The 22,192-nt window shown below is 43.3% G+C and overlaps 1 protein-coding gene across 3 annotated transcripts in view; it reads right to left on the minus strand.

Annotated features, from left to right (window-relative positions):
* The window catches only part of SETBP1 (SET binding protein 1), a 398,052-nt gene that overhangs the window by 187,987 nt on the left and 187,873 nt on the right, over nucleotides 1-22,192 (minus strand). For 2 of the 3 annotated variants that reach the window (XM_070452639.1, XM_070452638.1), the window contains exon 3: nucleotides 8,573-8,626. The exons of the other annotated variant lie outside the window; for it this stretch is intronic. In XM_070452639.1, coding sequence (XP_070308740.1) covers nucleotides 8,573-8,626 — 54 coding nt within the window. The remainder of the gene's footprint in view (nucleotides 1-8,572; nucleotides 8,627-22,192) is intronic. 3 annotated transcript variants of the gene reach the window in all.

Here is a 22,192-nt window from a genome sequence, read left to right on the forward strand (position 1 = left end):
CATGGCTGCAGTCACCATCTGCAGTGATTTTGGAGCCCCCAAAAATAAAGTCTGTCACTGTTTCCACTGTCTCCCCATCTATTTCCCATGAGGTGATGGGACCAGATGCCATGATCTGAGTTTTCTGAATGTTGAGTTTTAAGCCAACTTTTTCCCTCTCCTCTTTCACTTTCATCAAGAGGCTCTTTAGTTCTTCTTCGATTTCTGCCATAAGGGTGGTGTCATCTGGATACCTGAGGTTATTGATATTTCTCCCAGCAACTGATTCCAGCGTGTGCTTCACCCAGCCCAGCATTTCTTATGATGTACTCTGCATATAAGTTAAATAAGCAGGGTGACAATACACAGCCTTGATGTACTCCTTTCCAGATTTGGAACCAGTCTGTTGTTCCATGTCCAGTTCTAACTGTTGCTTCTTGACCTGCATACAGATTTCTCAGGATGCAGGTCAGGTGGTCTGGTATTCCCATCTCTTTAAGAATTTTCCACAGTTTGTTGTGATCCACACAGTTAAAGGCTTTGGCATAGTCAATAAAGCAGAAGTAGATGTTTCTCTGGCACTCTCTTGCTTTTTCAATGATCCAATGGATGTTGGCAGTTTGATCTCTGTAAGTAAGCTCACACCTTTTTCTCAAGGCCTCTCTTCAAGCTTGCCCCTGCCTCTTGCCATGCATCTTTGCTCTTTGATGCAGTATGATTCAGGGCATGGACTGCAGACTGGTGCTGGCCTGTCAAGTGTATTTTACTACCTGAAGAGCAGGTGGTAGGCACAGGGGTAGCCTTTTCAGAAACCCTGCTTAGCCATATATCCTCTGCGTGGACTCCAGTTTCCTCCTCAGTGAAAGCGGAAGTGTAAGCCATCTGACAAAAGGCTGTTGTGGGCTTAGATACCAGAGGCAAGTGAAGCACATTACACATTCCTGGCACAAGGTAGAAGTCATCTGAATGTGCAGCCCTTTACTTTCTTTCCTCTGTAAGACTTCCTCCAAGACTCAGACTTTATCTAGAAAATGAGGAGGCTGATTTAGATTCTGGGGAGCTTCTGAACACACTTGGAACTTCTGGACTCCACCCAGATTATACCCAGATTACTTCAGTGGGGCTGGACCTGGGCTCTGGTAGTTTATAAGCTCTGTCAATAATCCCATCTATGGTCAAAGTGGAGAACCGCTCTAGGTGTCCTGTCTTGCCTTTTCAATTCTGAGTGGAAGGCGGAGTGTGTAAGCACTGGTGGAAGGACATCCTTATGCCCTGTTTTTCTTCAGGTTGGTTCCTCCCAAAATGGCAAAGTAGATACGATGTGGCAAATTCAAAACAAGCCTAAGCTTTCCCTCACTGCTGGATGTCTTAGGTGGGAGACTCCACTGCCTACCTCTGCCTCACTGTGGTTTCCTCTGAAGAAGGGACAACATCTGCCCTAACTCTCCATCTGGGAACTGGGGAAGGGAAGGGTTGAGAACAGCTGAAATGCTTTGCCAAGACGAAAGGATTCAAAATGCTCCACAAAAATTCCCTGTCTTACTCTGAGATAGATGAATTCTTTTTCCTTGAATAGGCTGAGATAAAAAGAACTCAATATGACATACGAAAGTGAAGCTGTGGATGCTTGTCCTGATTTTATCAGTGATCAGTTTGGGTTTGAATTATCTTAACAATGGTGATACACTCTAACTCAAGGTATCATAGCATTAAGAAGTGAAGAATACAGGTGTCAGTGCCAGACCACCTGGGTTCAAATCCTAATTCTGACACTTATGGGCTTTGTGACCTTAGCAATTCTGTGATTACTTTTGAAATGAAAATAATATTATTACTGATTTCACAAAGGTTTGTAAGGATTAACTGATGAATAAATGTAAAGTTCAAAGAACACTTTCTGGCATACAGTTCACTTTTACTAAGTCTTTGGCATATGTACACTCAGCCAAAGGCCATGTGGACAAGTAGCAACACCAACTGCTGCCGAGTCCAACAGTGGCTGGGTACTCTGGAAAATCCCTTGCTTCCTTTTCCATCTTTATGACTGTTGACTCTCAGCCTATAGGCAGCCGGTGTCCATGGGAGCAGAGTCTGACAATGGTGATTCTGTTCTGAAGGACTCTATCCACCCTTGAAGAACAAGCAACCTGGAAACTCAGGGATTTCACGTTCAAAAGAAAGGAGCCATCAGAAGCCTCTGACTCTCTAACCCACTCTGCTGCTTTCCAGTGGAGAAGCGGCCACTTGAAACAATCAAAAACACAGACCATGACTGAGTCATAGGTTACTGTCACGGTCCCTTCTCTGCGTCACCATGCCTTTTTCAGTGGTACATGTACACAGCTAGAATTTCTTTCTGTTCAGAAACTCCATGGTCACACCTTCCTAAAAACTAGCTTCTCCTCACAAAATGTTTGGAGCCCTTGCATTGAAAAATTCTGGGTTAGGACTTATGGAGCCCAAGATATTTTGCAGATGGTTATATCCCCTGATGTCTGTAAGTAGAATTAATTGTGGGGCCTGAGGAAAATGGAGTAAGGGTCTGTTTAGGGATGACAAAGTCCTCCTCCTTTGAACATTGGGCGATAATCATACTTAACCTAGGAATGAACACTGTAACTTCTCAACCAACCTCCTTTGGGTTTATGGTCCCCTTATTTGCCCAGTCAGCCCAGTAGCTACCAGGCCCAGTGATTCTGCCCTATACTTTATCCGGCATTTCTTCCCTCAGGAACATGTCCCACTGACCCCAGCCAAGCTTCAATCTCTACTACGTCTCATATGGACCAACAGCCCAGGCTTATTACTGGCTCAATCCCCTCTTCATTTCATCACGTGTACTAACTATGGTACAACCTTCTTGCATCACAGTTGTGGTTCTTCCCTATACTCAAGCCTTCAGTGGCTCCGCTCTCCCCAGATGTCAAAATCTAAAATCTGGATTCTGATTCAAACAAATCAACTGTAAAATCCTTGTTAAGATAATCAGAGAAATCTGAAGATGAACTGGACATTAGAAAATATTATGGAATTATTGTTACTTTTATAGGTAACAATAACATAATATTTTAATATTATATAAAAATGATATTTTATAGGCAATAATAACATAAAACAATAACATAATGGCATTGTGATAATATTTTTAAAGGCCTATTTGTTAGAAAAGCTTACTGAATTATTTATGAGTGAAATAACAAGATGATGGGGTTTTTAAAAAATACTTCCCCCAGATTTAAAATTAAAAATACATATGTATATGGGAGTATAGCTGAAATAAGACTGGCAAATGGTAATAATTCCAGAAGCTGGCCCAGGGGTGGGTGGGGAACTGATCACATCAACTTGGGAAAACTGACTGTCAAAGACTTTGCAAACAGGTTATTAAACCATTGACAGCTTAAAATTGTTCACTGGGGGGATATTTACACCACAGAAATCAGCCCATGCTTCAAATCAAGGCTTTTGTAACAACATGTTATTAAAGTTGAATAATAGATAATAAACATTAGATAATAAATGGAGGATTATTAAACTAGTATGCCTATTTTTCTGGACTTTGGAGACCTTGTGCAATTTGGTCCCAACCTAATTTGCAGCTATATCCTCACCATATTCCAGGTAAACCAGAGCAATTAAAGCACTCTGTCTCCAGAACATGCCCAAGAATCTCCACCCTTGGTTTGGTCTTCATCCCTGCCCTGGCTTCCCCTGCCCTGGAGTAAGTTCACTGCCTCACTTCCTTCTCACCTATCTTGGCCCACGTACCTAGGAGACTTTTTTGCTTGCTCTACATAGATACAATTTCTCCTTCCTCTGAATTCTTAAATAATTTAACCTAAGGAAAAGGGGACTACAGAGGATGAGATGATTGGATGGCATCACTGATGTGATAGACATGAGTTTGAGTAGGCTCCAGGAGTTGGTGATGGACAGGGAAGCCTGGCATGCTGCAGTCCATGGGGTCACAAAGAGTCGGACATGACTGAGAGACTGAACTGAACTGAAACTTCTCTGCCTCGGGGAGGGCATGGCAACCCATTCAAGTATTCTTGCCTGGAGAATCCCCATGGACAGAGGAACCTGGGGGACTACAGTCCATGTGGTTGCAAAGAGTTGGACACAACCGAGCGACTGAGCACACACATCTCTAACGAAAGGAGAAGTTGAATTTGCTGTACCTGGCAGCCACAATGCTAGATTACTTTCACAATATTGTCTCATTTGATCCTCACAACAATCTGTGGGATAAGCTGCACAGCTTTTTTGCTTGATAAGGAAAATGAGGATTAAAGCCATTAGGCAACTTCCCCAGGTTCACAAAGCTAATAGTGGTAGAATATTCCAGAATTGCCAAATTCTGGGGAAGAGTCTGTGCAGCACGTAGCTCTACATAAAGATCTCCATGGGTACCTTTGAATGAAATGGCAGCTCAGCAACTGAAAGTCTTGTTTTCTCTGAACTGAAAAATGTTCTCTTGTGTGTTTGAGTGACTCTTCTTACCTTTCACTGCAAATGTCCCCTTGGCCATAACAGCAATAACCATTTTAGAAATTTCTTTAAAATAGCTACCCTTATAAAACAGCTATTACACTTGCCTCTCCAAATCCTGTCATTGAGGCATACTTGAAGTAAAATCCAATTATTCCTATCAGAAGCCTCCTCTCTCCTCTGAGACAGTGGGGTGTTTATGAAGCCGGTGGAGAACCAAGTCCTTTAGTGATGCTCTCTTGTGGGGGATGGGTCTTCTCTAGGGTGCTTTCCAGCACGGCAGAGGGACAGATGACACTTGCATCTGAGCTTGGGCCCATGCTACGGTTGTTTCTTCCTAACAACCCCCACCAGGGCCCTTGTAAGCATGTGCATTTGCCCAGGGGCATAGACATGGACACTTCACTACAAAATTTAAACAATTGTCAGATGCCTGTAAGAGAGACAAAGAGCTAAATGCCAAGAAGCTGTGGCTGTTATTTGTATCCTAGATGAGCGCAGAGGATCTAGCATTTGCCTTGAATTGCTCCTGGAGAGCTCAGCCTGCAAAAGGAATGGAATGTCTAGCAAGAGGGGCGTGGTGAATAAATGATGGTACTAGCAAGTAGACAAAAATAGCTAGCTGCTAGAAGATTTTCCAGTGACATGAAAAGCATTCAAACAAACAAAAAAGAAGGTTAAAAAGGCATATAAAATATGAGTGTCAACTTTTTAAAAAATCCCATAGATGTGTACATTTTTGCACAATAATTATGGTAAGACTATGCCCCCAAATGTCGTCATAAGTATTTCTGGGGTGGAAAGAGATTTTTCAAAATTTTCTAAATATTTTCCAAATCTCTTCTTTTTAGTTAATTTTTACAGTTAGCATCCATCACCACACAGAATTACAGATTTTTTCTTGTGATGAGAGCTTTCAAGACTCACTCTTTTAGTAACTTTCATTTATAACTATAGTCACCATGGAGTACGTTACATCCCCAGGACTTATTTATTTTATAACTAGAAGATTGTACTTTTTTGACCACCTTCACATATTCCAAAATTTTTACAGTGAACAACTTATAGCTCTTAATTTAGAAGAAAAAAAGAGTAAAAATAAAATGAAGAAGTCACATGACTGTGGGGCTTCTACTAAGCTTCTACTGCTTTTAATCCTATCAAGGATGGAGAGAGATGGTCTGGGAAAGGTAGATGAGGGTCCTCATTTCTAGTCATTCAAGGATAAGAAGAGGGGGCTCAAATATGTTCATTCCATCAAAGGCAGGAAGAACAAGGTGTTGGAAAATGAAAGATGTGTCTGGGAGGGGTACCAAATATTAAGAGAAGAGTCTGGGCGACATAGGTGTGAATTTCAGGAGGCTTTCCATCTGTGTTTTTTAAATTTACTGAGACCAGTAACCTCTGGTGAGGCAGTTCCTGCTCACCCAGCACAGAAGCCAAGCTCACCGACCCAGGAAGAACTCTCATCCCTAGTGCACAGGCTGTGAAATCTCAGCATCAAGCTCTACCTTCAAAGTAATGTGTTTATTTCCAGGAATGAACATGGTGCCTTTACAAACCAATAATCACAGGGAAGAAGGCTGACAGTGACTTCCTGACCCTCCTCTTCTTTATCTGGATGCAGAAAAGGAGAGAGACAGGAGACAGGAGAGGTCAGACTCCTACACTCACCACTCTCCACACCTTCAAACCAGAGGGGCAGCAAAGATTAGGGAGAGAATCATGACGATTTTCCTTAAGAGGCTGCAGCAGGAAATGTTTCAAGAAAAAAAAGACAAAAACTTTTCCATGCAAGTGTGGACCATGTGAAAGCTGACAGGCCCACTGACAGTGAGCCCAGGGAGGGGTCCTTCTGAAAGTCAGTGACAGTTCCTGGGAAGGAACACACCCATGAATGACTGGACATCAGGATGCCTGGGGCTCAGTTTCACCTGAAACCCAAAGAGGGAAGGGAAAACAATAACAGAAGCCAATGAATTGGTGCACAGCCCCAAACGTGTGGGTAATGTTCTGTTTCTCTCCGGAAAAGCACCCAAGAGGGTGGTGTTGACTCGAGACACATCCGGGCCTTTTTGATTTAGGAACAACACTGAAGAACTGACTGATCTGGGCACTAAACTCTGGCCACAAGATTCCCAGGGCCTCCTGGCCTCAGGAACATGCATCCTGAGGAGTGAAAAATACACATTTATATTCCAGCCGCGGGGGAATAACACACAAATGGAATAATCTGGAAAGGTCAGATGGAACCAAGGGAGTGAGCCATCTGCACCAACCACCGCAGCGCAATCGGCAGGGAGCAGAGGAGCTGCTTCTCTAGGATCATGGCCTCAAGTGTTACGGGCAGACCCCCAATATATCTAACAATAGTTCATTTTAAGTCAAATATCTTTAGAACTGTGGGCTCAACAAACAGAGAGAGAATATGATCAACTCAGAAATCATGCCAAAACCACACACACACACACACACACAGACACCCCCCACACACACACACACCTTCCATAAAGCCAGTCTCCACTATGCATCCTTTTCAAGCCACAAAACAACATAGTACAAAGCCTCTCCCCCCCGCCGCCTCCCTTTATTTTTATAAATTGCAGATAAATAAATCTTTGGCCGGGATGCCACTGTGTGTGAGTGAAGGGGTGGAGGTGGGTGGGACATGGGTCGATTTTCTTTTATTTTTGTTTTACATTCCCTGAGCTCACCTGAAAGCCTGTGTGCATTATGTGAATAAGTGCTTGAATAAATTATCATTTTTCAATATTGTCAAAAGGCTTCCTGACTATTTTTAAAACCTCACTGCGTCCTGACAGAAGGATTAACAAGCTGTGATCAAAACACCCCAAACTGTACATGGATTTATCTTTGACTCTCACCAGCGGGGCCCTGGACTTTGTTCACTGTCTCCCTCAAGCCTCTTACTCTACTTCCAATCTGGCCCCTAATGCTCTCGGTGGTCTGGAGCCTCTGCTCCCCAGGTCTTGGGGTCTCAGTTTCCTCCAGCAGTAAAAGGGGACTCACAGGATACACTCCACATGGGGGAAGTGTAGTAAGGGCATAGTGGGCTCTCGGATATAAAACATGTTTAAAAAGAAAAGGTCCTCAAGTTCATGGAATTCTTGTGTTAGAAAGTACCTGCTCTGTCTTTGGGAACCCCTGCAGAAGTGCAGCAGGTGGGGTCTTGGGCAGCACAGAGTTGGCAGTGACAGGAAGTTTCCCACTCAAGGGGGAACAGAGGCGGGGTGAGATATCTCAGGTTTTGCTCTTGGATTTACCCATCTTTGCATACACATTCTATCTACACCGGGATCCATGCGGAACACAAGGACTATGTGTGTCTGGTATGCATTTGTGTGTGTGTGTGTGTGGTTATGAATTTGTGTGGAGACAGTAAGCTTCCTTCCAAAGACAGGCAAGGTGATTTTCCATCTTCAAAGCTGCCAGGGAGGCCCCAAGAGAGACTTGGCCTGTGCCTCTTGTTGCTTGCTCATAGTGACCTCCGAAAAGCATTCTGGCCAGAGATAATAATGGCCCATTTTCTAACCAAAATCAGCAAAACTCAACCACCTGCCTCTGCAGAGTCTGAGATTAATCTGGCCCCCAGACTGTGGCTACAAGGCATTTTCTCACAAATTCCACAAATGCGAGTCCCCTGTACCAAAGGGGAGAAATGCAGGAGAAAATCCCTTTCCTATGCTGAATCACCCACAAACGCGAGTCCCCTGTACCAAAGGGGAGAAATGCAGGAGAAAATCCCTTTCCTATGCTGAATCACCCACAAATGCGAGTCCCCTGTACCAAAGGGGAGAAATGCAGGAGAAAAACCCTTTCCTATGCTGAATCACCCACCACCACACATTCCAAGCAGCTCGGTCTACTCTCTTTCACACTATAAAATATTACGGAAGCAGCAAGAGGTTGTTTTGTTTGTGATGAGTTGAGAGGAGCCAGTGGGAGATGACAAACTACCAAGTCACTGTCAAGGTTGGTTCCCTGAGTCAGAGACGCTGGAAATCCAAGGTGGGGGTTTGTGCCCTGGTGCCAACTTTGTTTCCTCACAACCAAAATTCATAAAAGGATCAGTGGAACTTACTTGTGGCTGAAATCCTTTGAGGTCGCTGGCTGCAAGGTCACTGGCTGTGAGGAGCTGGAAAAGAACAAAGAAGTCTTCCTTAGCGACATCTCTCAACAGTTTGCATACAGCGTCCCCAGGACAACTGATCAGCAATGGACCAGACAGAGCCCAGAGCCAGGGCTACTGCAAAATCACAAAAAGCAAATGCAGTGCTTCTGGGCTAGGAGCCTGGAAGCAATGGCCTTTTCACCTTGTGTCTGCTCTATTTCTGACTGTCTCTGCTGTCTTCTCCTATCTTCTTTCTAGGTGTGATCAATCCCTTCAGTCTTAAGTTAGGCAGCATGAACTATGAATTCCAATGGATCCACAGAGTCCCTGAGATTGTAAGTACAAATTACATGTGAGTCCAAACACTTCTTTAGGGAGAGGGTCCCTGACTTCCTTCCTACTATCAAATTATTCTGTGATACCACAAGTAAAAGAGACAGTTAAAGGCTAATCTTCTCTGGGAAGGCTATTGCTTCTTCCTCCTCTTTTTTAAAAATCAGACCAGGGAAAATGACCCTATCCTCTCCCCAGCTGCACATGACTCAGTTCCCTTTATTGTATGTTGCCTTTCATTTAATATACTTTTGAAATATTCAGAGTTTATGAGTCCAACGATCAGGCACAATGTTAATGGTAAGTCAGGCTATGTACGTTCTGTATCTCTGTGTTCAATCTATATTAAAGGGTAAAGTTAAGGTTTTAATACATTTGCATGCTCTCCAGAAAACACTCAGTGGAGTCTAAGATGAATTAATAAAATACTCACATTCTTAATTGTTGCTCAAAAATGCTGGGAAAGCGGGATAAAGAGAAAAAAGGCAGATGCTTATTTTGATTCAAGGAGTGTGACTGCTTGCTAGCTTTGTTAGGCCTGGAGAGCATTTGTGAAAAATAAGAGAGATTTCATGTTTGCTGTAACAATATTTTGTTTGGTTCAAGAAAGAGAGGAAGTCATGCTGGGCTTCAGTGCCTCCAGCCTTAGAAAAGCTCAACTGGGCTCTTTAGCTCAGAAAAGTTCAACTGAGCTCATTGCTCTTTAGGCAATGACTTTGCCTAAAATGATGCACAAAGTGGTGTAAACTCTGGGATAGAGCAGGAAGGAGGTGGAGATTGCAAAAGCTGTACCTCTCTCCCCATACCCAGGCCTGCAGGCAGCTTCCCACCCCCCGCCCCCACCCCCCCGAGCCCCCACATCCCCCAACCCCAGGGACGTGGAATTTGCCTGGAAAGGTGGCACCATCCTGAGAGAGAGGCCGCTCAGCCCCTCTGACTGCAAACACTGCCAAAAACAAGCTACGAGGGAACCTGAGGAGACACTGGGGGCCGGACATAATTATACGGCATCTCTGCCTGCAAGGAACATACAATTTGGTCCAAGGGTAAGACACGCATGTGTCAGTGTGAGCAGAGACAGTGTTAGTGTCAAACCGTGAACAACGTAAGGCAAGAAAGGTCAGGGTAGGGTTACTAAACTAAGAGCTGGAACTGAGCCTTGAAAATGGCCAGGTGGCAGTGCAGGGAGCCCCTTCCGGGGGCAGTGGGAAGGAGACGTAGGAAAGGGGTTTATCAAGCCCAGCAGGCAGCTCACTTTGTATCATCCCCTGCCAGCCACGGCATGCTTTACAGAAGAAGGGAGGGAATCAGCATTGTGGCCGCTGCTTTACAGAAATTTTTTTAATCTTCATAACTCCTTCATGAGATAGAAAGTATCCCCACTTTATGGATGGGAAAAATGAGACTTTGGGAGGTTAAGTAACTGTTTTTAGGTCACACAAGTATGGCAGGAACTCTTCTGCCTTTTTACGAGGTTTACGAGGCAACAGAAGTGAGAGCAAAACATCTAGTTCTTCCTAGTTTTGAGATGCTGCAACAGAAAATAAACCACAAGGGTGTTTATAGCATCTTAGCATTTGCACTATTTTGTCAAATCAGAGGTTTGGGATTGAGAAATGATCATATCCAGATTGAATGGAAATAGAGATATGGCATTTTCTGTTATTATTCCTTATGTCCCCAGCTCAACAAAGTTAGGATCTATCCCATCCTCACAGGAAAACTTATATCGTTTTCCCTTCTCTTAGAAAAGCAAAAGATGCATGATTTAGTTCTTTTTTCTTCCTTGGCTGCACTGCACAGCATGTGGAATCTTAGTCCTTGACCAGGTATCAAACCTGTGCCCTCTGTGGTAGAAGCACAGAGTCCTAACCACTGGACAGCCAGGGAATTCCTACAATTTAGTTCTTAATTATTTAAAGTTTTATCTTGTGCTGTTGTGTGTGTGTGTGTGTGTGTATACACATATATTTAAAATTTCCTTTTTTTAGCCTAAACAAGCCCATGCACAACAAGACAATGGTTTATATCTCACACAACTATTGCATTTCTCAAGAAAAGTCTTGACATACAATTAGTCACTGAAAGCCTGTTGATCAAATAACTTAAAAGTGAGGAATACTGTCAAACTAGAGGTGAGGGCTAGAATGACTAAATTGCTGAGATGTGTGAGAGACGGCCTATGACAACCTTCAAGTTGACAAGAGGAAATGACACCTAGAATGCATAGCACCTAGAGCACCTCCTGCATGAAGTAAGCACTCAAATATCTGGATGAATTAATCAGCTCCAACATGGGAACAAGTCCTGCTATACCCATGAAAGATTTTACTAGCGAATATCAGCTTATGCTTCAATGCACAAGTCAAGGTTAAATTAAAGAAAGAACAGTATGGGCAAAATATAAACCACACTCCTTGAACACACCCCTTTCTAGAGCTGATTGTTTCATAGGCGATCCCACATTCTGCACCCAGGAAAGGAGAAAGAACTGACCCTCAGGCACTGAAGTGTAGAGATCAGGTGCAGATTAGAAATACACAACAGGAAGTCCACCCATATTTCAGAATTGAAGACCACCTAGATCTGACAACCAAAAAAGACTTCCAGTCTTGTCAGGACTCGAAAGAGACAGCCAAAGGTCCCTGGATGGATGAGGAAATCACTGTGTCTCCAGGCAGCTCAGGGACCACCTCTGCTGGGCAACTACAGGAGAGAAGGTGGTACAGACAGAGGATCCCCACTCTCTCCATCTCTCCCTCCTTTCAACCAGAACAGCTCAGCTTTTCTCTTTTTCATGTAGATAGTTTCATTTGAGAACAAATATTCTGCCAGTAAAACAAATTTGAAACCTCCAGACTAAGTCCTTGTTTTGCACAAAGTTGAGAAGTGGCTTCTTCAAGTCCCACCGCTAAGCTAGCAACAAGCCTGTGTGGGTCCCCAACCCCTGGTCCCTCTGCAGAAACATCCACGAGTGACTGTCTTGGTCCGGTCCAACCCTCACACCCAGGCATGACTGGCTGCTGGCCTCTATCCTGAAGAGGTAGGGAAGCTGGGCTCAGCACTCAGGAGAGGCGGAGGCATGGCCAAGAAGAGATGAGAATGTCCTTCCATAAGGAGTGTCCTCAAAAGCACTGATCCAGACCATCCAAACTGTCCCCCACAACCAGATCCCATGCTCATCCCGTCCCACAGGACAACAGTTCACTGCTCGGAGCATCCTGCTGTGTGGGGAGGGATTCAGGACAGGGGAGGCAGAGAGGGAGGAAAATTCAATCCTCCTCTGGGGACTTCAATCAGGCTGGCACTAATGAAAAGGATCCTGCCTTTTCCCAGGATGGCTGAATGTCTGCACTGCTCCCAGCAAGAGAGCTGGGCGGGTGTGGGGGAGAAGGGCAGACGGAATTACATTTAAAAGGCAAAGGAAGGAGAAAATTCTTTCATCTCCCTGGTGGAGCTGGGCAGTGATCCTGGGGCCCTGTCTCAGACCCGTTCTCATTCCTGACACGTCTCCCTGCTCTCTGCAATAGTCCACATTCAGAACATTGGGACGATGACCCTGCTTTCCATTTTGGAGGAGCTGCACTTTCTCTCCTGGCGCAAGCTCAATTTTTTTTTCTGGGTTTCTCTAAGCCCAAAGGGCAGGCTGGGGAGCAGGGGGTTTAGAGGAAGATGAAGGCAGCTGTGGAGCCCTCGGGTGAGAGAAACAGCTTTCGTTTCACAAGCATTCCGTTTGCACTCCTCTCACACCCAGTTCGCTGGATGGGATCCCTTTGCTTCCGGCACCAGAAGTCACCCCCAGCACAGCTGCAGCCAGCGTCACCCTGGGACCTCCATGGGCCTCAGATGCCTCTCAAACAGCTTCCTTTTCACCTGCTAACGTCTACAGCTTCCAGAGCTTCCTTCAAAGGAGGAGAGGAGGCTGTTCCACTTTCCTCTGTGACCTCCAGCCCTAGGAACATCACTTCCCCTCATCAAAAGGACACACCACATCTGGCAAGGGTGGAACCTAGTATGTCTCCACCAGTCCCTCTGGCTGACCCAGGACACAGGCGTCTGGGAAGGGAGTTCCTGATACAACATGGGCGGGGGGCTCACACTAGACATCTGGCTGAAAGAATCTCAGCCTTGTAGACATGCAGCTGGACACAATGAAGCCTGGCCGTGCTAGGGATGCTCTGGGTCATTTGCTCTTCTCCAATATTTGCTTGCTGTGGGCCAGAAAAGCAGATGACAACATGTGAGATGGACGGGTGGAAGGATGGATGGGTGGGTGGTGGATGCAGAGGTAGGCAGGTACACAGATAAAGGAACAGAGCAAAGACTGCTTTGGGGAGAACAAATGACCCTACTTCAAATTTCCCTTAAAGACACCATCCTTTCATTAAGTATGCTTTTTATCTCACTTGTCCTCTTTTCAATCTATTCTCCTTTCCCTTTCCTATTTTTGTAGGAAATGGAGCATCCCCTCTTAATGCTGTGAAGTTTTCACCTGCTTCTTACTTTGGCTACAGGATGGACCATGAACTGCATCCCACCCCAATTTCTCAAACCACAGAACAGTTGGGGTCAGCCTGTGTGGAAGGCAGCATTCCCGGAAGCAACACAAACACCCAGTTACGTGTGCGATTGGAGTTGTTAGGAATCAACTAGAAACCGAGGCCCAGAAAGAGTGACTTAGCCAGTGGACAAATCAGAAACAACAAAGCCAACCATATTTATGCAACTCAAAGAAAGTCTTAGATGACCCAATACCCGGGGCTGGGAGACTCAAAAGGGGGAGAAGAGAGCATCAAAGTCAGGGAGGGGTTAAGACGCAGCTAAGGAAGACAGCTTGGTTTCTACCAAGCACAAGGCTCTGAAACCAAGCACGAGGAAGCCTGAGACAGTCCCAGGAACACAGGAGGAAATGTGGACACTGAATGAGGAGCGGTAAAACGGAACCACCAGGTCTCTGTTCCTCACAGGATGATAGCTGGAACACTGCTACACAAACGTTCAGACACAGAGGGCAAAAACTCATGTTCTGGCCCTGGGTCTGCCTCCACTCACTAAGGGATCTGTTTTGGCGTCGCTTCACCTATTCAGGTCTCGTTTTACCGCGTATAATATGAATTCCACGTTCCTTCTGGCCCCACAGTTTCAGTACCCCAGTGAGTCTCTCTAACCTCAGGGATAAAAGAGGTGTAACGGACTTGGTCTAGTCTCCTCTCTCTTTTTCCAGGAATTCTCCCCGACAAAACACTTCTAAGAGGCTGTCTACACTCTCTGGAAGGATTTCCTAGTCAGAAGGACAGACAGGAGGGCAAAGAGGTAGTCCTGCGTTGTGTCTCTATTACTGGTGTGCAAATAGGAATTTAGACAGATGGTCACTCAAGCTGCTACATGGGGTCACCATCCCAGTGAGGCTGCGGTCACATCCACATCCAAACCAAAGGTAAACAACCTTACAATTCGGAAAGCGTTCATCCTAACTGCCAAAGCATTTAGGGCGGGTTATGCAGGGGCCAGGCAGCCAGCTTCTTCACAGCCTAAGTTACACACTTGAAGTGGCCATCCTAGCTGGGCTGAGTGTCCTTTTGCTAAATCCCTTCAGCTAAATCCCTTCAGCCTCTAGGAATTTTAAAGGTTAAACCTGAAACCACTGATACCTCTAGTCTTAGTTTCAGGCTTTGTTCCAAAGAGCAATGAGGATGACTAATAATAACTGAATATAACCCCAAGCAAGTCTGGTCTTGATGGCTTATACTTTTATTATTTTTTAAATAATGGGGTTCTAATATTTATAGGTCAGATCTGTAACAAATTCCCCTAGACATTCAGCCAAAAGAGCTCTTACATTGCTTTCAAAGATTCCACGTGTGATCCTGTACATAGAACCTATGCTCTTAGAATGGTGTGCATATTTGGTTGCTGTCCAAGTGACAGTTATAATATTTCAACTTCTGGGTGAGCATGTATTTAATCCTTCTTGCAGATTAGAGCTATAAGTACCAAGCCAAATGACAGAAGAAGCCTCTGAATGCCCTAATCTGGAACTCACTGAAACAAAGTCTTATTTGGCGTAATTTGAACCTGGTGAACCTACAAAAGCTCATCCTGCCCTTTTTGAACTTCCCAGTAAAATTATTTTTAAATGACTTGTTCTGCAGACCAAGGAAACTGGATTTCATGGATGGAGGGCATCTCGCATGGAGTTGGCATGAATGTTCATATCCTCATTTATTATGCATTTTGGTAAAAAGTAGCTCGAGAGGATTAAGTCATTTCTGGGGTTCCACCATTTGCAGGTGGTAGGGAAGCATGGGAACCTGGTTTGGTGAACATATATGTTCCCTTCCACTACATCATAATACTCCATGACCCCGCCCCCCACTACTTTTGTAGTGCATATTAACAGAAGGTCTATCAGGTCCTCTATGATGCCTCTGATTTTTCAAAATGAACCATGCAAAGGACACTTACAGAACAGTGGCTTTCAAATTGTGCCCTAAGGAACTCTGGATTCTAAAGAAGGGATTGCAAAGTAGATGAGAGAAGATGAGTTAGGGTGATCCAGGTCCCCATCCCACTTTAGTCAGAATGGCACATCTTTTACCGGCATTTTATATGGAACTTCCATTTAAGATCTAGTTCATTGGAAACTATAAAGAAGAAAATTTGAAAGTGCATATCTTAAAAGACAAGGCCCCTACTTAGTTAACAAGCCACTCTGATGCTAACAGAATATACTTGGAATAAGAGAATTAACCAGTTTACCTCTTTAAAGATGCTCAGAGGGTCATCTCTTACTAGGAGTGGAAGGGATGCATGACCAGATCTCATTTTAAGAAATCAGCCTTTTTAATACTTGCCATGAGTTACTCATTGGGAAAATGCTTTCTCTTCTTTTCTTTCCACTTTGTATAGGCAGTAATGTCTTTTTTTTCCCCATCTGAAGTTCAGCAGACTACACACTTAAGAAAACATAACTAGGGACTTCTCTGGTGGTTCAGTGGTTAAGACTCCATGCTCCCAAGGCACAGGACCCAGGTTGAATCCCTGGTCAGGGAAGTAGATGCCAAATGCCACAACTAAGAGTTTGCGTACAGCAGCACATGCCACAACTAAAGATCCTGCATGCCTGCAACTAAGACCTGCTGCAGTCAAATAAATAATAAATAAAATAAATTTTAAAAAGAAATCATAGCTAACATCAGAAAAGAAAGGAGCTAAGGATATGTTGCTTTCCAGGAGTGCAATCTGGGCTGTTGGTTCACTTCTTTGAACAAAACACAAAATTTACATTGCATCAGAAGCATCTGTGGGTTATTCCCAAAGTCCATTAAGGCCAGGAAAGGAGGTTGCCCTCACTGAACATCCCAAGTGAAGCTGGATACTAGAGGAGAACCCACCCTCTTCCCTGCCTTCTCATCTGGTACTGCATTTCTGCTTCAAACTGACCAGATGATCTGCTCATTTGGCTCCAAGACTAGTATTAAAGTTTTCTAATGCATCTCCTTGGCAAATCCAATGGAACTGATTTACACCCCTAGGCTCAGTCAGCAGCAGAAAATGGAAAAGTCAGAAGGTGCTTGCTTCAGAGAGTATCTGAGCACTGGAGTCAAAAGCTTGGCTCCTCAGCTCAGTGTAGCCAATTTGGCTGAGACTCTGGGTCTCTCAGGCCAAGTCTAGAGCAATTAATCACAATTACAGGTGAATATCTAAAAGGGATAAAGTCCAGCTGGATCCAGTGAGAGCTGAGCCTTGTAACTGAAGGTAGCCACAGTTTTTGTAAGCCACAGGTAAAGTGGAAGAATCTCCTCCTTTGAAAGCCTACCCTGAACTCTTGGCAATTATGATATAAAAAATAATTATTTTTTAGGATCTCCTTTGGCCCTTCATTGTACCAGGTAGATACTTTAACTTAGTATTCCTCTTAATATTCACTTTATTAATGCAGGATAGTATTATTTTTCACCAGTTCACAGTTGAGTAAACTGAAGCTCAAATTGGTTAACTGATTTACCCAAAGTTATGAGAGCAAAAAGTAGCAGAACTGGAATTTGAATATAGCTCTGAAATCGTGGCAAGTCCACTCCTCTGTCTAAGGCATCCATGACCCCCTCTGGAACCACTAAATGGAATGGTGCTTTCTCCCTCCCTATTGTGTCAGGGTCTCATCCCTGGCCCAGGGACATTGGAACCACAGCCAGTCAGGCCCCAGATGACCCATCATGCATGGAACAGCCAGACTTCTCACTTCCCATCAGCCCCACTCAGCCTTAGGGTGCAGGCATCTAAGGTAACATCTTGATCTTCCCCTCACATTTCTCTGAATTCAAGTTGACTTTTCCCAAAGGAGTTTCGTTCCTGAACTCTGGCTGACCAACGACTCACTAGGGTCTGCACTGATACATCATGTGGTTATTCTCTCCCTAACCAAGTTCACCCCCTCTGCCTCCCTCCCTGTTTCCCTTCCTCCCTTCCTCCTTTCCTTTTTTTCTTCTAGCTAGTATAGTGTTTGGAGATGGAAATGGCAACATACTCTAGTATTCTTGCCTAGAAAATTCCATGGACAGAGGAACCTGGTGGGCTACAGTCCATGGGGTCGCAAAGAGTTGGCCATAACTGAGCACATTAGCAATACAGTGTTTGCAATAGGGTACAGGTACAAAAATAGAAATATAGGTCCGTGTAACAGGATAGAAAGCCCAGAGATAAACCTACACCTCTATGGTCACCTAATCTATGACAAAGGAGACAAAAATATACAATAAAGAAAAGACAGTCTCTTCAGTAAGTGGTGCTGGGAAAATTACATGCAAGAGCTATATGTAGAAGAATGGAATGAAAATACTCTCTAACACCATACACAAAAATAAACTCAAAATGGATCAAAGACTTAAATGTAAGACCAGATATTATAAAACTCTTAGAGAAAAACATAGGCAGAACACTCTTTGACATAAATTGCAGCAAGATCTTTTTTGACCTACCTCCTAGAGTAGTGAAAATAAAAACAAAAATAAACAAATGGGACTTAATTAAACTTAAAAGCTTTTGCACAACAAAGGAAACCATAAACAAAATGAAAAGACAACCCCCAGAATAGGAGAAAATATTTGCAAATGAAGCAACTGACAAGGAATTAATCTCCAAAGTTTACAAATAACTCATGCAACTCAATATCAAGAAAGCAAACAACCCAATCTAAAAATGAGTGAAAGACTTCAGTAGGCATTTCTCCAAAGAAGACATACAGTTGGCCAATAAACACATGAGAAGATGCTCAACATCACTAATAATGAGAGAAATGCAAATCAAAATTATAAGATACCACCTCATACTAGCAGAATAACCATCATCAAAAAATTCTACAAACAATAAATGCTGGAGAGGGTGTATAGAAAAGGGAACCCTCTTACACTGTTGGTGGTAATGTAAATGATACAGCCACTGTAGAACAATATGGAGGCCTTTACTAAAAATAGAACTACCATACGATCCAGCAATCCCACTCCTGGGCATATGTCCAGAGAAAACCATAATTCAAAAAGATACATGCACTCTGATACTCAGTGCACCACTACTTACAAAAGCCAGCTCATGGAAGGAACCTAAACGTGCATCAACAGAGGAATGGATGAAGAAGATGTGGTACATGCATACAATGGAGTATTACTTAGCCATATAAAGGAGTAGAATTGTGCCATTTGCAGAGACGTGGATGGGCCTAGAGACTGTCATACAGAGTGAAGTTAAGTCAGAAAGAGAAAAACAAATATCGTAGAATATTGCTTATACATGGAAACTAGAAAAATGATACAGATGAACTTACTGGTAAAGTAGAAATAAAGACACTGACATAGAGAACATACGTATCAATACCAAGGGACAGGGGGAAGGGGAAGTGGAATGAGTTGGGAGATTGGGATGGACATATATACACTACGATGTATAAAACAGATAACTAATGAGAACTTTGAGTATAACACAAGGAACTCAGTGTTCCCTGGTGACCTAAATGGGAAAGAAATCCAAAAAAGAGGAGTTATATGTACACATAGAGCTGATTCACTTTGCCTCACAGAAGGAACTAAGACAACATTATAAAGCAACTATATCCTAATAAAAATTAATAAATCAAAATTAAATATTCTTGAACTATAAAAATAAAAAAGACAGTCTTTGTTTACCAAATACCTCTGCTTATAGTTTTTCATTAGAAAGATTACTGAGTCTTTTTAAAGATGTAAATCAGGTTATTTGCTTATTTATTTTCATTAACCAAGTGGAACTTGTTTGTTATATTCCTTGCTAGTGGTTGAAATGAAAATGACTTTGAGACTCTATTTGAAAACTGTTTGCACAATTAACATGCAAGCTCTTTCACAAATGGTCCTGCTCTTGCACTCTAAGACTGTACAATGTTACAGTCATTGTATGTGCTATGTACTTACTTGGTCCTGCCATTTCCTAGGACAGGGTCTCCTTGAGGACTGAGACATCTGGCTGTTTCCAGAATGATTCTTCACCATTAAAGATACTCTACAGGGTCTGCCACAGCTTTCTAATGATGTTCTCCAGTATATTAAGCCAACAGAACACCCTTGGGAAACAGGACTAGAGTCCTAGCATAACAACTTTGAAGAAGGCATGGTTCTCTGAAATATCTATCCTGGGAATTTGTTAAAACTCTGTTCCTCGTGTATTTTTTGTAGGACTTCTGGAAGTAGCTAGTTCACCAAAAACTCTTTCCTGCCTGGGTGTGTATGTATCTGCTTCACATAGTCTTGCTTCAACTAACTGTTTGCTAAAAATGGTTTCTTATGATTTTACTCTCAAGAACAAGATCATCTATCTGGAAAACAGATATTTTCTTTTCATCAAAAGCCATCATATGTGAACTATATCTCCCTGCATCTCTTCCCCCAATAAGATATCCTTTAACTGGTTCTCCCTGAAATCACACGTGTGCCTGACTCATAGTCCACCTAGTTTTGGACAAGCCTGCTCAGAATTTCTGGCTGACTCAGTGGGGCAGGGTACATCTCTAGATGCTGCCCACTGAGGCTGCACAAAATGAATACAACACACAGATGCTATATCAGCAGGACTGGAAGTAGCTGCTAACTTAGTCTGAAACCCCCTTAGTAATCATATGCCCAAGTCCTTTATTTATAGCACAAAGGGCCCACCAAGGGACTGACAATGTTCACTTTTACGGCTACATTTGGCAATTCATCTGGTGACCTTGGGCAAGTTATGTTCCTGCCTGGCCCTCAGTATTTCACGCCTGACATGGGAAACTCTGTAAGATCACCTCATGATCTGACAAGCTGTGAATCTGGAAAAGGCTACGGATGGTCCCGCTCCTCACCCAAAGCATTATCAGGCGTCACATGAACTGTCGATTACTAAAGGTTCTTGGGAGTGAGTTATCACAGGAAGAATGGTGTAGTGGCAGAGTGGAAGGAGAGGCAGGACCCTGGGCAGAACTGAGAAGCTGGTGAGGCCTAAGCAGATGTTTAGGAGAATCCATGCTTTCCATCTCTTACTGAACTAAGACTTTTAAAGCCAAAAATATCCTTAGGCAAGTCACTGACCAATTTTTTTTTTTTTTGCCTCATTTCCTCCATCTGTCAAACAAGCAAGATGGTTTCTGTCCCTTTGTGTCTTTCACTGTTGTTGAGATAATTAAGATCATCATTTGAAATGTTTTTAGATCTAGGAGTAAAGATATCTCATCAGTATTATACTTCACCATTCTTTGCAGAAGTAAGCAGCCTCTTGTTTCTCTCCACATAAGCCTGGTTTTAGGAAAGTATCCGTAATCAATCAGTTACTCCATAATCACGCTGTAACTGTTCCCACTACAGCTATTTGCTGTGCTTCATTTCTAACCGGATAAGAAGAATTGGAATCCCCAGGTCTTTCGATTAAAAGAAATTCTAGATCTAAGGAACTGCAGCTAAGAATAGAGGTGAGTAGCCTATAATTTGGAGGGCAGAGGATCTATTGCTACATGGCGAGTTATATGGAGCAAGTATTAACTCTGGGACAAGAGGAACAAGAGGGTAGGGAAGCTGTATCTACCCTTGCTGCATCTAAACACAATGCACGTGTCAATAGCAGTGGCCTAATCTCTCCCGTTCACCCTAGGGCTTTCCTTGACCTCATGGGATATTAACACACATCCTAATTCTAAAACTCACGAGTTTATTTCCACATAGTACTGACAAAAATTTGACAATAGGGTTGTCTTTTAATTATTTATCCTCTGTTATCTGTTGAGTGCAGTACAACAGGCGCTCTTCATAGTCATATCACAGAGAATGCTGCTTTATTCCAAGGTGTAAAGTGGTTTTATAAAAGAGTGGTGAAGTATGATATTGATGAAATATCTTTACTCCTAGATCTAAAAGCGTTTCAGGTGATGATCACACTTAATCATCTCAACAACAATGAAACACATGAGGGACAGAAACTATCCTGCCTGTTTGACAGATGGAGGAAATGAGGCAAAAAAAATTGGTCAGTGACTTGCCTAAGGATGTTTTTGGCTTTAGAAGTCTCAGTGTAGAAGGGATCCAGGGGCTGATTATCCAGACCAGCCTCCCTCCGATGTAGGAATCCCCTTTTCTAACTTCTCTGACAGATGGACACCCAGCTTGAATCATTCTGAGGAAGTGCCGCTCCCTATTTTAGTCTTCAGCAAATTCTACCTTTATTCACTTGAAATATGCCTCAGTAAAACTCATCCCCCTAGTTCTCAGGAATAGGAGCTAACTGCCTCTTTTACTGTCAAGATCTCCCCGTTAGAGAGGTAATATGAACCCATTTTACAGATGAAGAAACTACTCAGCCCACTCCAAGCCACAGATCTCAAGCTAAGAGCCAGACACCAAACCCAGAGGATTTCAGACACAGCCTCTCCCATAAAGTCTCCAGTCTTTCCCATATGCCCACACTGTGGTATACTTAGTCCTCCTGCCACTGGCCATTCTTAATACATTTGATGACCGGGTATATTTATATCCACACATCCTCAGGTAGAATATCCTAAGGGCTTTTAACTCTTCTCCCCTTGGTTCCTGGTGTCGTCATCATCTAAGTTACAAATGCCTCCACAAAATGTGGCTCTGTGTCAGTGGAAGGAGTAACTGTTACTAACAAGTCTTGTCCTGGAAAAGTCTTTAATAACTGACTTTCTGGGAGAGAAAAAAAGGTCTGATGTAAGACATTTGCCTATTTCCACAGTGTAAATATTCCCAC

Source organism: Odocoileus virginianus, chromosome 22 (genome assembly GCF_023699985.2).
Source record: "Odocoileus virginianus isolate 20LAN1187 ecotype Illinois chromosome 22, Ovbor_1.2, whole genome shotgun sequence".
NCBI lineage: Eukaryota > Metazoa > Chordata > Mammalia > Artiodactyla > Cervidae > Odocoileus > Odocoileus virginianus.